Source organism: Barbus barbus (assembly GCF_936440315.1).
Source record: "Barbus barbus genome assembly, chromosome: 2".
Classification (NCBI taxonomy): Eukaryota; Metazoa; Chordata; class Actinopteri; order Cypriniformes; family Cyprinidae; genus Barbus; species Barbus barbus.
Genome location: NC_136730.1, coordinates 6,506,402 through 6,522,547, shown reverse-complemented (window position 1 = coordinate 6,522,547; position 16,146 = coordinate 6,506,402). Strand labels below are relative to the sequence as shown.

The following is a 16,146-nucleotide window of genomic DNA, read 5'->3' as shown; positions in this document are numbered from 1 at the left end:
ATTTTGAAGCTTGTTTGTTGGACTGTTTAAGACTTCTCCATGTGTCTAAGTTGAAGTGTCTCTTGCTCACTTGTTTCTGAAAATAAGTTTGAGTATCAAACTGTAAGGTTAGCCATAATTAATAGTTCTACCCAGTTATTTTAAACGTTACATAAAATCCTATTTCTGTTCACCTCTTTGAGAGTCAAAATAACACTGGACGTTTGAACTTTGAACAGTTAGTAAACCAATGCAGGAAAACAAAGTCTGCTGCTCAGCCAGCGTAACACTGCAAAGTCTCGGCTTTTGGCACAGAAAAGTAAGAGTTTTGCTAATCTTTTTTTCAAGATGATTTTAAACCATTTTGTTCACAGTGTTTATTTAAAAACGTCTCCGTATAGCAATGCACAGCACAAAATTCTATGTAAAAACTGATTTCAAGATTTTTAGACTGGATATGTTATGTGGATGTTGGTTTCCATTTAATGCTATTTAAAAGTCAAATCACATAAAAAAAAAAATCTGTGAAAATTATAAATTGATAGTTTCACAGAATATATTTCTTGAGTTCGTTTTGGTTTTCTAACTCTTTGGCACAATGTTTCTTTTTTCTGGTTTTAAGCATAAATCTAACCATTTCAGTGAATGTTAATGCTAACAAGATAAAACTAGCCTATTTGATAAAAAAAAAAAAAAAAGAAGTTAAAAACAATTCTCAGAATGTACTCATGTAGAATGTATTTATCAGGTAGAATTCTCGTTTTAAAGGGTTACTCCACCCCAAAAAGAAAATGGTAATTTTTGACAATTGACACAATTTAAGATATTTTGGATGAAAACCGGGAGGCTTATGACTCTCCCATTGACTGCCAAGTAAATAACACTGTCAAAGCCTTAGAAAAGTTCAAAAGACATCGTCAAATCTGAATTTTATGAAGCGACGAGAACACTTTGTACGCAAAAAAAACAATATTCAACAATTCGACTCCTGCGTGATTCTGTAGCGCCATTTTGGAGAGTATCCGCTGGACGCAAACTGCGTACGTAGTTCTGTGTCAGCCGTACCACACGGATACGTTTTCTACATTTATTTATGCTTGGATTTGAATGAAAACAGTATCCGTGTGGTGCGGCTGTTCTGTGTCTGTTAAAGTCGTTATTTTTGTTTTCTTTGCGTACAAAGTGTTCGTGACGCTTCATAAAGTTCAGATTATTCAGACTATTTTGACGATGTCTTTCATACATTTTTAGGCCTGGACAGTGTTATTTATTTGGCAGTCAATGGGAGAGTCATAAGCCTCCCGGATTTCATCCAAAATATCTTAAATTGTGTTCCGAAGACAAACGAAGCTTTTACGGGTTTGGAACGACGGGGGTAAGTAATTAATGACAAAATTTTCATTTTGGGGTGGAGTATCCCTTGTTTAATTATTTTTGCTGGAAAATGACAAAACACTGCAAAATATAATTTTCCAAAATAGTTTCAGTAATTTGATGTTTCTGCAAAATGCAGCAACCTGCATACGTTCACAATTCTGATTGGCCTTATATAGTTCAGTCCACTTCCTGGAATCTACCGTAGTCTGGATGTGGTAACAATGCTTTTAAATGTTTTAGCAAGTTCTGTTTAGTTGTATTTTTTTTCTCCGTAAGTTTCTTTTGGTGGATCTTTGCAAAAAAAACAAAAAACAAAAGCAGGATTAGAATAACTTTTTGGTAGTAGTTGATCCAGATTGCCAAACCAGTACTGCAAGATTGTATTGCTGCCAAAGATTTAAGAAAAATCACATTTTGCTACCCTACATTACAATGTATTATTTTAAAATGCTTTTTAAAAATGGTGTGTTGGTTGCAATCATAATCTTTGTTTTTACATCAGTTGTGTTATTATAATGGTAATGGTGTAAATCAAAGTGACCATTTTAAATAAAATGAATTTATTGTAATAAATGCATGAAATTAATCTGAAGTGCAAACTGTAAACAGTACAGAACACATTAGCGACCTTTAGGATGTCTGTAAATGAATGAATACATGCATTTCACTCTAAGATCAACCAATCCAAGCTGTTTTCTGGCAAACAAAGCCTTGTGTGAGCTGAGTGTTGATAGCCTTCCTTTGAAACTTTTTGCTGTGCCCCAGTTTTGCCTCGTGATTCGGTTCAAAACCTAAAACTTCCCATTGACTCAAATTAGGGACAACTGAGAATCAATGAGAAAGTTTCGTAGTCTTCTTTCCGATTGAAAGCTGATCAAAATCTTTGACCACAGGCCACTTTACATCTCAGGTTACAAAGTACGTGAAGCAGGTTTGACGAAGGCAGTCTTTTGCCTGTTTTAGCGTGTCTTATACAGTGTGGTTGGTCATGATCATATCCGTGTCGAATGCATCAGTATAAATTTTGGAAATCCAAAGCTTGTTTTGGCAGTGTTTGTACCAGACAGACGGAGCATCAACAGAATTGTCATACAAAAGGTAAAGTAAAACTTCCTTAATGTTTTAGTTCACCGCATATGCTAATGCATTAAACAAAGATCAGTAGATACCAATACGCCAAAAAAAAAAAAAAAAAAAAAATCTGATGATTTTAATAATGTTATCATAACGTTTAAAAATGTCCATTCCTTCATATATGGGCACATGGCACGATATAGCTTGTTGAAAAGCCTCCTGAAGGCTTTTGTTAAGGATTAATAGTGTGTTTGAGGCGATCTGTTCTGCTAAACGCGGATGTTTTTGCTGCAAATCCACCACGACAGGGCAGATTGATGAAGAGCGAAAGCCAATGGGAGGAGCTGGAGGGGATTTGGGATTTAGGAACACTACAAAAATGGCTTATTTTACTTAGTATTTCGGTCTTGTTTCTAGTCAAAATATCAAAAAATTCTTAAAATCAAGATACTTATACTAGACAAGCAAAATGACTTAAGATATATTTAGTCTTGTCTCCAGGGGAAAAAAAAATAAATTAAGTGCATTTTGCTTAAAACCATCAAAATTATCTGCCAGTGGGGCAAGTAAAATATTAATAAAACAAGAGTATTTTACTTACCTCCTTACGAAGATAAGCCATTTTTTACAGTGAAAGAAAGAGAAAGGGACAAGTTTCTAAAAGTAAGGACTTGGCCATTAAGGATGAGAGATATCTTGTACTGAACACATTTACTTTTTATTACTTCAAGATCTGGATCTTTATTACTTCAAGATCTGGTCAGTTTTTCAAACGGGCCCTTATGAAACACCATCAGAAAGCTGAATAAATAAGATTTCCATTGATGTATGTTTTGTTATGATAGGACAATATTTGGCCGAGATACCCTCAGATTCCAGATTTTCAAATAGTTGTATCAAAATATTGAGAAAAATCACCTTTAAATTTGTACAAATTAAGTTCTTAGCAATGCATATTGCGAATCAAAAATTAAGTTGATATATTTACAGTAGGAAATTGACATCAAGTAAAGATCATGTCCCATGATGATATTTTGTTAATGATTTTTGGCATAAAAGAAAAATCTATAATTTTGACAAATTTTTGGCTTTTGCTACAAATATACCCCGGCGACTTAAGACTGGTTTTGTGGTTCAGGGTCACAAATGGATTATCATCTAAAAACACAAACAGGTAATTCCAGAAGTGACGTAGATGCAGGATGAATCAACACAAAAACAAAAATGCACTCATTCTGATTTGAAATGAGATTTTTTTCTTTTAATGTGCTCTCAAAAAAATGCTTATTGGCAAACATTAAGATGTTTTGAAAGGTTGTATTTATATGGTCAAATTAAATTTACAACTGTTCTAGTAAGCTGTTTATGTAGCTTATATATGTTGATTCTTACTGGTTTTCTTATTTTATATTGTAATATATAACGTATTTTCTTAATGTAAAGCAAAGTAGAATATTATAAGAATTTAATAAAATACAATTAAAAATATAATATTTTATTTATTATTATTGTTATAAATGATTTATTATCTTGGAGAAATTTGCCCAAATCCAAAATGACTCCTTGAGAACAGTTCCATTATAAACCTCAATCTCCCTTAAGAGTTACCTGTGTATATGTCCATTTACATAACAATGTCTTATGTATTTGTGAAATGTCTATGCATTTACTTTGGAATTAAATGCCCCGATGTAATATTTTAAACATCTTGTGCTCTCCTTTTTTGTTTTTTCAGCTTTCTGAAAGATGAAATCCAAACAGCCTTCACTCACTTGCCTACTCTTTGTGATCTGCTGCTGTCTTGGGGGAAATATCCTGGTGTGGCCCGAGGATGGCAGCCACTGGGTGAACATGAAAGTTATTTTGAAAAAACTCCACAGCCACAGTCATAGCCTTACCGTGGTGCGTTCGTCTAAAAGTTGGTATATCCAAGAGAATTCTTCCCTCTACAGCACCATCACGGTCAACCCAATGGACACCGAAGATGTGGGCCCTGACTACTTCAAGATGTTAATAGAGAGGTCACTGGAGCTACAAAGGATGTCGCCTTTCTTCCATTTCTTGAATCAGCAGAAAGATATCGCCAATGTCCTAAACGTATTTCACAATGGAGCGCTTCGAATGATTTCTGCCATTTTGGACGATGCCGAGCTTGTCAAACGCTTGCGAGAAGCTAAGTTTGACCTGATGCTAACAGATCCTGCGTTCCCAGCTGGTGTCCTGTTAGCCAAATTCCTCCACCTCCCCATGGTTTACAATGTACGTTGGCTAAATGCAGGAGATGCTCACATGCAAATTGCACCCTCACCTCCATCCTACGTCCCAATGTACAATTCATTGCTCCATGACCAAATGAACTTCGTACAGCGGACGGAAAATTTCCTACGGTATCTGTTTAGCCTTCTCCAGGAGCAATACATCATCCTGCCCATTTACAGTGAACTGCTTGAACGCCATTTCCCGCCCGGCACTGATCTTTTGTCAATGCAGCAATCTGCTGACATTTGGTTGATGAGAATGGACTTTGTTTTTGAGTTTCCACGGCCCTCCATGCCTAACGTTGTCTACATGGGTGGCTTTCAATGTCAGCCGGCTCAAGCACTTCCTGCAGAGCTGGAAGAGTTTATGCAGAACTCTGGGGAGCATGGAGTAGTCATCATGTCCTTGGGAGCAGCAGTCGGTGCTCTTCCTACAGCGATCACACAGGCCATTGCTACAGCCTTTGCGGAGATCCCTCAGAAAGTCTTGTGGAGGTACCATGGGGAACGACCCTCGACTCTGGGAAACAACACTTTACTTCTAGAGTGGTTTCCTCAGAATGATCTACTGGGCCATCCAAAGACTCGTGTGTTCGTATCTCATGGGGGCACCAATGGTATGTACGAAGCGATTTACCATGGAGTCCCCGTCTTAGCTTTGCCGCTCCTCTTTGACCAGTTTGACAACGTTCTGCGACTGCAGGTTCGAGGTGCGGCTCGAGTTCTTCAAGTCGCAACACTTACATCACAAGATTTCCTCGAAGCCCTCAAAGACGTCCTCGAGAACCCGCTGTACCGAAGCAGTGTCCGCAAACTGTCAGAGCTGCACCGCGATCAACCCTTGACTCCTCTTGAAAGTGCCACTTTTTGGATTGAGTATGTTATTAGACACAAAGGAGCAGCTCACCTTCGCCCAGAGGGGAATAACTTGCCTTGGTACTCTTATCATAGCCTAGACGTGTTGGCTTTTCTATTGACTTTCACTGTAATTGCTCTTTTGACCTCAATATATGTCTGCAAGCTTTTGTGTTGCAGGAAGTCAATCAAAAAGAGGAAGGTGGAATGAATTGAGTTTGAACCTTTGATATGTACTTTTTGAAAATCTGATGAAACACTGAATTAATTGCAGCAGCCAATTATTAGAGCTACAGTCATTCCTGTTACATGGTGCTAGAAACTCCAAGGTCGTGGGTTCTATTTCCAGGGAAAGCATGTACTGATCAAACGTATACCTTTGAATGCAATATGATTTGCTTTGGATAGAAGTGCCCACTAAATGCATGAATGGAAAATCTCACTTGTTGAACCTGAGTTTGTTTTATTACTATGACAACCAGTGTTTACAACTGAATGGGGGGAAAAAATCTGATCTGGCCACAACTTTTAAATGCAATGCCAGAATATTGTTTAACAATACTTTAGGATTATCAGTACCAGATGAGATATCAACCAAGCATGTTTTTAATTTTATGGTTATAACTAATCAAACTCATGTAAATTGAATAATGAGGTATAACCGTCTTTGTACTTTGTGCACTAAATTCTGACAAACTGTATGCTGTTCTTTTTGTGGTGTATTCGCCAAATCCTCAACACTTTACATGTTCTTTAATCAGTGTAATATAGTGTCTGTATTGAAGCCATCAACATGTATTTCCATGTCAGCCTTGATATTGTTCCCCCCTCCCACTGTGAATGTGTTTTAAATCATCATTAAAGGTTCAATCAGCAACTTCTTTGCTTGTTTCAGCTCTAATCCTCTTCCTGGCATTTCTTATCTCAGGTCATGAATTCTTTCCTGCTTTCATTCATTTACCACATGTTCACATCTGCAGAATATAGCCTCCACCGTTGGGAATCAGCAGCATTCCTAACACTCAACATGTATGTTTAATAATGAATCATGTTTTTAACTAAGCATGCAAGGTATGCATCACAAAACCAAATTTCCCTAGGATTACATGGCTCATAAATGTACACTGGCATTTAAAACTTCTATTGTTAGGGAACTTTGCTTTTACATTGTTTAGATACACCATTCAAAATTCCAGTGTAGGCCAGTAAGCTAGAGCAGGGGGGCGCGGGGTAGAGGGGTGTCACAGGGGACATGGAAACGACTATAAGAGTGTTACAGCTTGTCTCTCAGTGGCCCTTCCGTCTGAAAGAACAGCCTGGACTCTCTCATATCTTTGCCTCACATAATAGCCAGCAGGCAGGAGGGTGTTTTTGTTCTGAAGGAGAAAGGCTTCAGGATGTTGCTGCTCAAAAGCAGTAGAAGTGGCTTCCTGCTGGGGGAAATGATCAAAAAAGCCAGACAAGCCCCTGGTTGGGCATGGCAGAACTTTCCACTCTAATGCATACACAGGTTCATGCACATGTGCTTGAGCTGGACATGCAGAAGACGCTCTCCAGACCTATACGAGGTGAGAGGATTAACCTTTTTAATTAACCTGTTACCCTGCGCCCCTATTTTTGAGCATTTTGTAAAAAACGATATAACCAAATAAAAATGTCTGTAGCTCTTGAACCCTAAGGTCTATATTTAAAAATCTGGTGTTGTTTGAAACTAGACACTTGATCCTTTGTTACTCTAGAGTCATAATAACTCAAAATTAGTATAGCAATAGAGTAAAACAAGGTAAAATATACATGAAATTGACTCGCGATATGTTTTAATGAAGCTCACTAAGGGAAAAATGGATGAGACTTTCATGCCAAAGGCCTGAAAACACCATAAAGATAAAGCTGAACATCTGACCATGTTTTGATTCAAATTTGAGGATGATACTCCCAAAAATGTAGTTTCTGTAAGCTTTTATTTAAAAAAAATCTAGGCGTCCTTTCAAAAAAGCCATTTGGAGACCCCAAATAGACACTTTGTAAACAAATGTCCAAATGAGTCAAAACTACATAATACATATATGTATATCAATTCAGAACTGCTCTGCCCACCAAAACACACAATAAAAAACTATTTCTGAACAGCATTTGTAGTGCTGACTCATTTAGTCATTTGGTTAGTCTACAAATGGCATTTTTGAAAAAAAACGCCTAAATATTTCCTGAAATAAAATATGAAATAATAATTTTTTTATAGGTAAAGACTTACAGAAAGTACATCTTTATGGTATTTCATTTCAAGAAAAGCTTTGGAAAAGTCATTTGGATATTTTATTTCAAGAAAAGTCTAGGAATCCTTTCAAAAATGCTATTTAGAGACTCCATAAGACACTGCATACTACATATGTATATCAATTCAGAACTGCTCTACCAATGAAACCACAAAAAAACACAAAACTATTTCAGAATTTGAACATAACTAAACAGTCTTTATTCTGAACAATTCCAATAATGAAAACAGTGAACCAAAACAGATTTGATCATTTTTGAACTAGTGAAAACACAAAACATGCAAAATACATTGTTTTTACAACATTTGTATTTTTTATTTATTTTATATGGTGAATATTATGAATATTACTATTTTACTAATATAGTAATAGATTACTATTACTAATATTACTAAATAATTAAAAAAAAAAACTATTTACAGTATTTACAGTGGAGGAAGACGCTCTAGCAGCCACTAAAATTGTTTTTTTTCTGACCATCTGGATTAACCAGACCTCTGAAAAGACAGGGAAGAGTGAGAGAAAAAGAGTGAGAAAGTGTGTAAGCAAAACAAATCAAACTTGCAACACTGTTTACATTTTGTACACACACACACACACACACGCGCGCACGCACACACACACAATAACCGGGACATACCCACAAACAAACACACCCACCCACCCACACGAACAAAACTCATGTAATCCCCTCATATTATCCCTCTCCGTTGTCATTTTTAGAATCTAAAACAGCTAACATGAAACAAAAGCTGCAAATACATGATAAAGACACATAAACATTCAAGAGGAGGGTGGAGACACTTACGTGCTAATGCTATCCACGCTTCCCAGCGATCTCAGCGCGTATTCGGCTACTAAATTAGCCATTTTTCTCCCCACGTCCTCCAAAACACCACCAAACGCCACAGAAACACTTCTCAAGTCGAAGATCCACGATGGAGAGATTCAGATGTGAGCTTTGGACAACATCTGTTCGCTGATAGCCAGTCTGTGTAGCGCCGCGACGCCATTATGTGTACGCTTCATGCGTAACCCGAGAGCGCACGAAAACACACGGACAATACGCCGAGCTATTCTCTAAACAATCTTACGTAAACTATTCAAACTGTCAATCACTTTAAACGTCCTTGTGGTTGGCTAACACTTCCATCCATCAAAACTGTGCTGGCGAGGCATTGGCTGGGTTCAAACACCCCTATTGTGATGTGTCCGGATTGACACCTCGCTGACCCATTCACGGACGCGCTTACTGTCCCGGGTTATAACAGCTCCTGCGATTGAAGGAGAGAGACGAGGGAGGGCTATTCTTACTCGGAAGAGACTATTCTGCTGGAAATAGATGGCGTTTCAAAGCTGGAATACGAATTATAATCGATATTTATTGGAAAATGGACGCTATCGATAACTATAACTCGAATCGCTTATGTAAACAAAGGAGGATCTATCGTGTTTTCCCCTATTTTTTCGTTGTTTTGGATTAAAAAGTGGATGCATTTTGAAGAGTGGACCCTTCTCTTGAAATGTATGCTGGTGTGTCTTGGAATAGTCTGAGCTGACCAGCGCTATTGGCGATCAAACGTGAGTACTGCGGTTCGCTTTGTTCATTTTAAATGGCCGGTCTTTCAGCATTTCTGTTAACCCTTTCCTCTCTGGTGTATTGATTTCAAAAACAAGCTCACATCGTTAATCTTGAGTGTTTTAGCTTTCAAATGATATATAGTTAATGATAATTGATTGAATATTGTTCTAAAACAAAGGTAATAAAAAGTCCGACCACGCCCGACCACGCCCTTCCGGCCCGCCCGCGGGCCGATGCGGGTTAACAGGTTAATACAAGCATAGGTTCTGGGACAACCAGTTTGTCGTCTGTTAATTATTGTGGAATCTTATGACAGACATTTATTTTATTTTAGTGAAACCGTATCGTGTGACATTTCTGTGATCTACTCAGGTTGCTTAACCACTGTCTGAGGTGATTGGGAGGAGTGGTTTGATTCAACATGTATAATGAACATTTTGAAGATTCAAATGTAATGGACAAGTCACAACCATAGAAACCATGCTTCTGAGTAAGTCACCATTCATCTGCATAATATATATATATATATATATTAAAAACAACTAGAGATGAACAGTGTTGCATTTTTGTCTTATATTGACTAGCCAGTCATTTTTCATGTTTTGTTCAATATTAAAATTTTGTACGGTTTTGCCTGAATAAATAAAATAAAACAAAAACACTAAAGATTAAAATCATAAATTGAGTGAATTGAAACATTAAAAGAAAAATACAAAAGACAGGTTTATTAAGATTTTTCAAAAAAAAATTTATTGCAAAAAAATTGTATTTATCAAAGTCACTTTTATTGCATTTATTTGATTATTTATTCCTGTGATGGCAAAGCTAAATTTTCAGCATCATTATTCCAGTCTTCGGTGTCACATGATCCTAATATGCCGATTTGCTGCTCAAGAAACATTTCTTTTTCTATATCTTTTTCTTTCTTAATTAAATTTATGTTATGAATGTTAAAAACAGCTGTTCTGCTGATCATTTTGGGAAATCTTGATTTTTTTTTCAATTCTATTTGAAATAGCATTTATTTGAAATAGAAAACTTGAAATAGAAAGGTCTTTAATGACACTTTTGATCATTTTAATGTGTCCTTGCTCAAAAGTATTAATTTCTTAAATCAAAAAAGTCTTACTGACCCCAAATGGTAGTGTATATTAATTTACTAAACATAACATTTTAAATGTTGTTAAATCTATAGTGTTTTTAAAGATTCACTCTGTGTTTGTTGATGATAGCAAAGGTACTATAAATGTAAAAATATATGGCAAATGAGCATGAACAGTTAAATATCCAGTATACATCAATATATGCCCAATACTGAGTCATACCAATTAATGTAAAAAAAAAAAAAAAGTTTAATATCTCATGATTGCCAATATGGAACCCATATATTGTTCATTCCTACTGGTAACTTATTTGAACTATTCTTAAAATTCTTTAAAAACTTATTCTTCTAATTTTCCACAGACCTGACCAATGGGAGCTGCCAAATCCCTCTGGCAAATGACAGAGTAGGTCTGACCTACATCTACAGCCTTGCCTTCTCTATTGGACTCCCAGCTAACCTGCTCTCACTCTGGGGACTGTACCAGCTAGGCCGGTCAGGAGGAGGTGGCTGCCAGCTGGTCTATATCCTAAACTTACTGCTTTCAGATCTTCTCCAGCTACTCACCTTGCCACTGTGGATCCTCTACCTGCAGGGAGACCACCACTGGCCTTATGGGTCTGTTACCTGCCAGCTAGTGGGCTACGTTTTCTACGTTAACCTCTATGCCAGTGTCATTTTTCTTTGCCTCATTGCCCTGGACCGCTGTCTAGCGATCGTTTACCCTCTTAGCAGCCGTGGGTTACGGAAAGTGCGGGTGGCGGCATTTTCTGGTGTAGTAGTGTGGACTTTGATATTTCTGTTCTGCCTTACTGGCCTCTACCCATCTGTGTTCGAGCCACAGAGAGAGCTGTGTCTGGAGCAGTACCCTGTGAGCACCAGATATGCTTACTTTAAAATCGCCACTGTTGCTTTAGGGTTTCTGATGCCCTGCTCTATTCTAGGGTAAGTGAAATGCATTTTCATTCATGTGTGGGTGTACCAGGGTCAATAAAATAATGCTCTTTTTTTGTCCAAAATCTAATTTATTTAAAAAAGGGCGAGTCGTGGGGTCAATGTCAGGGTGATGCTATAGTCTCAGCCTCAGACATCACACCCATGGACTGTTGGCTGAACATCTGATGCATATGGCAAAAGTTACTGGAAACACTTAAAGGGTTACTCCACCCCAAAATTAAAATTGTCTTTAATCACTTACCCGCATGTTGTTCCAAACCCATAAAAGCTTTGTTCGTCTTCGGAACACAATTTAATATATTTTGGAAGGAGGCTTGTGATGGTCCCATTATAGCGTACGCTGTTCTGTGTCAGCTGCGCCACACGGCTATGTCTTCTACGTTTATTTATGTTTTGATTTGAACTAAAACAGCATATCTGATATGCGGCTGACACAGAACAGCGTACGCGATTTATGTCCAACGGATACTCTCCAAAATGGCGCTATGGTGACGCTACAGAATCGGGGAGGAGACAAATTGTTGAATAAAGTTGTTATTTTTGTTTTCTTTGCACAGAAAAAGTATTCTCGCCACTTCATAAAGTTCAAATTGAACCACTGATGGCAGATGGACTATTTTGACGATGTCTTTCATACTTTTCTGGGCCTTGACAGTGTTATTTACTTGGCAGTCAAAGGGACAGTTACAAGCCTCCCGGATTTCATCCAAAATATCTTAAATTGTGTTCCAAAGACGAACGAAGCTTTTACGGGTTTGGAACGACATGGGGGTAAGTGATTAATGACACAATTTTCATTTTGGGGTGGAGTAACCCTTTAAGGAGTTTCAAAGTCCTCATCTGATGGGTTGAATTCCACAGAATTTCCAGGGGATGCGTGTTGTGTTTCTTAATGGTCCACCTGGAAACAAAGATACCATGGCGCCAAACCCCCTCATGGCAGAACAAAGCCATCATGTTTACACAGCTGTAACAGTGAGCGCATATTGGGATCAACTAAACGCTAGATTAGTATGTGAATTATGTAAAGTTCACGGCATAGACTCTTTAAAATACATCCAAGAGTTTTACACACTGGTCTGTTATTGTAGGGACATTTCCACGCTCATAAACATGACAGCACAAAACGAAACGTGATTGGATGCTTTACCTGCAAGTCATATGGCCTCTTGGGCGGTCTGCCGTCGTTTTGAAGGTCTGGCTATGTGAGACTAGGGCGATGCAACCTTTCTCATGTCATAATGAAAAAGAAAAACACATATGTTATCATTAAAAGAATGAAATTCCCTAAAAGATACCCATATCACATAGTTTATTATTATTTCTTAGACGTATTAATATTATTAATATTCAAAATAAAATAAGTTGTCAGCCAAATCAATGTAATGCAACCAATATGTAGAAAAAATAACAAAACAGGAAATGATATCACAGGGAGGGCATCTGCTTACCCTGTGTGCCAAGGTCAACAAGTCTCTTAAAATAAGATGATTTTACCATTTTATGACAAGATAGGAATAGTTTAGGTTGTAAAATGACTCCTTAATGCAGTGATGTATATGTATAAGAAATTAATAATATTTCTACAAAAAAAAAAAAAAAAAAAAAAAAAAAAAATCTACCTTTGAATTTTTTTTTTATACTGCATTTGTTAATTTTATTACTTAATCATCTTTTATGATCATTTTAAAATGTTTTTTGATGTAAAGGACCTTGAATTATCATTATCCTTGCTTTGCCTTTCCTTTAATTAAAAATGGAACATTTAAAAACATTTTAAAATGGTTTTAAAAATAAGAAATGCACATGTATTATGTATTCAGAGTGTAAAGAATATATTTTCATGTTTTACTTATGTATTGATATATATATATATATATATATATAAAATGTGGTTTTAACTTCTCAAATATGGTATAAAAAGGTTTTTAAAATCCTATGAAACCAACATGAATACTGAGAGTACGAGTACACTTCTAAGAACTTGGCACGTGTGATATAAAATCTGTTATCACAGATGCTCTTATTTGTCATTGACTCCACCTGCATTGTTTACCTTAAGATAACATTTTACCAACCCGTATTTATTAGCACATTAGAAACATGTTGTCTCAGCACACAGGCCTAGGACTGAATTAGCATACCATCAAAAATGCCACTGCACAGATGACAAACAAAGATACAGCGTCGGTCTCTTTAAAGGAATGTTACCGTAAAGACAATCATAACTATATTATTCGTAACCTTTTGGCCTTTCTTTCCTTTTATTCACATTCAGGTACACCTCAGCCCGAATCGGGCTGACTCTACGAAACTCCCCGTCTGTCATGGATCACGAACGCCGCAGGATTGTTGCAACCCTGGTTGTCATCACTGTCATCTTCATTGTCATTTTTGGTCCCTATCATCTGGTGGGCGGCTATAGATTTGTCACCCTGCTTCTCACGGAAAGTGAAAAAGACCAGTGTTCGGTGGAAGTTTCTCTCTACCTTTACTATCGAATCTGCTACGGGCTCACCAGCCTCAACACCCTTCTAGACCCTCTTTTCTACATCTTTCTTTGCAACGATGCTCGTCAAGAGCTTCGCAGATCTCTTCTCTGCCCGTGCCGGGGTCATAGGGTGCACCAGGGATCACGAGTAACATCTTTTCCCAAAAGTCACCTCAACCGCAGTGCAGATGTGTAGCTGTCTCAAACAGATGCTAATCAGAGTTGGAGTCTTTGTAAGGCATGTGCTGAAAACAAAGTTTTCACACGACGTGAAAACGTCTTATCAGACTGAGATTTGACAAATTACCTGTCACCACTATGACAACATCTGTGATGTCATTAAGACGCGGCTGGTATGAGGCAGTGGCACATCCTCTGGATCACTGTCAATAGGAACCACACGTGTCAGAGCTACATCTTCAGTCAAATGAAGACAGCCTGAGGAGACCCTAATGCAGGCTTTCTCAACCCTGGTCCTCGAGGGCCACTGTCCTGCAAATATTAGCTCCAACCCTAATCAAACACACCTGAACCAGCTAATTAAGATGGTCAGGATTACTAGTAAACTACAGGCAGGTGAGTTTGATCAAGGTTGGAGTAAAACTCTGCAGGACAGTGCTCCTCCAGGACCAGGGTTGAGAACCCCTGCTCTAATGCATTCTCTACATTGCTTAAAATACTTTATTATCATGTCTGTACTGAGTTCAGGTGTAATTGCACTAGCCTTCAAAAGTTTGGGGTTGCTAAGATTTTTAAGTCTCTTATGCTCACCAAGACTGAAAAAAATACAGTAAAAGCAACAACACTGTAAGATATTGCTAAAATTTTAAATAACTATATTCTATTTTAATATATTTGAATTTATTTCTGTGATGGCAAAGCTGAATTTTCAGAAACCATTACTCCATGTGTCACACGATCCTTTAGAAATCATCCTAATATTTGATTTGGTGCACAAGAAACATTGCTTATTATTGTCAATGATCAAAACTGTTCTGCTGTTTAATATTTTTGCGGAAACCATGATGGTTGGTTTTCATGCAGGATTCTTTGATTAATATGAGTTAAAAGGACAGCATTTATATTATAGAAATCTATTGTAACAATGTAACAGTCTTTACTTGCTTGTTTCCACCATGGGATAAAAAAGGAAATTGCAACTTTTATCTCACATTTCACTTTTTTTTTTTTATCTCACAATTTACACTTGTTTTTAAGAATTGTGAGATTTTAACTAGAAATTCTGAGAAAACCTGTCTGAATTGTGAGATATAAACTTACGCTTGTGAGAAGAGTCGGAATTGTAACATTAAAATTAATAATTTATTTTTATTCTGTGGCTGAAACTAAAGGAACTTACTGAGAAGAGAAAATCGGAATTGCGAGAAAGTAAGAGTTGTATCTTGCATTTCTGACATTTTTCACTTGTGTAATCTGAAAAGAATTCAGAATTGTAAGATAAAAATTATTGCAAAAATTGCAATTGCCTTTGATTTGTTTGTTTTTTTACTCCGTGATGAAAACTGGATTCCATACTTTAATGTCACATTTGATCAGTTTAGGTGTCCTTGATTAATACAACTATTCAATTCTTTCTTTCAAAAAAATATATAAATACAAATAATTTTACTGACCCCAAACTTTTGAAAGGTAGTATTATGTCCAACATATGTAAAACCTGTGCTATGCTCTGTTGTTTTAACAAAAACACAAGACCATGATAAAAGTGAGAAATAAGCATATAGAATTTTTTTTTTTTTTTAAAGCTGCTTAAAAGCCAAAGATCTTAGTTCACAGCAAAAAGAAACCAGAGCAAAGGTCAAGCTCTTCTGAAATGGTTTTAAGAAATTCCAAAACAAGGTCTGACACCTACAGGAGGATATATGCAAAGGCAGGCCAGTGCATACATGTGCTGTTAGAACAGATTCTGCATTGCTATTATGAATGTAATTACGTGCCTAGAGTCAGACTGCATGTGCTTGCTTTGGATGCATTTATACTAGTGGGCTGAAATGTATACGTTCCAGCTTACTGCAGCTATCATACGTTCACCTCCACAATAGGCTCTGATGCAATATGAATTGATAGGCTATATTCAGAAGAATAATGTACTGCGTGCAGTATATGCCGCCTACTCTTTTGAAAATAGAATGTGAAACAGTACACAATATAAGAATGCAACAATAAACACTTAT

General features: G+C 37.0%; 2 protein-coding genes across 3 annotated transcripts; both read left to right on the top strand.

The window, feature by feature from the left end:
• The first annotated feature begins 216 nt into the window (after positions 1-216).
• On the top strand, positions 217-6,436 carry LOC306884908 (UDP-glucuronosyltransferase 2A1-like). Of its 2 annotated transcripts, none has more exons than XM_079441145.1 (2): positions 217-298; positions 4,166-6,436. In XM_079441145.1, exon 2 carries the CDS (start codon positions 4,177-4,179, stop codon positions 5,752-5,754), a length of 1,578 nt encoding a protein of 525 aa, XP_079297271.1. In that variant the 5' UTR covers positions 217-298; positions 4,166-4,176; the 3' UTR covers positions 5,755-6,436. The 2 variants fall into 2 exon arrangements, with proteins under 2 accessions (XP_079297271.1, XP_079297272.1); XM_079441146.1 differs by lacking the exon at positions 217-298 and adding an exon at positions 2,070-2,454.
• Positions 6,437-6,835: 399 nt separating this feature from the next.
• Positions 6,836-16,146, top strand: LOC306842533 (putative G-protein coupled receptor 132). Its single transcript, XM_079373463.1, has 4 exons — positions 6,836-7,111; positions 9,774-9,891; positions 10,866-11,448; positions 13,739-16,146. Exons 2-4 carry the CDS (start codon positions 9,882-9,884, stop codon positions 14,145-14,147), a joined length of 1,002 nt encoding a protein of 333 aa, XP_079229589.1. The 5' UTR covers positions 6,836-7,111; positions 9,774-9,881; the 3' UTR covers positions 14,148-16,146.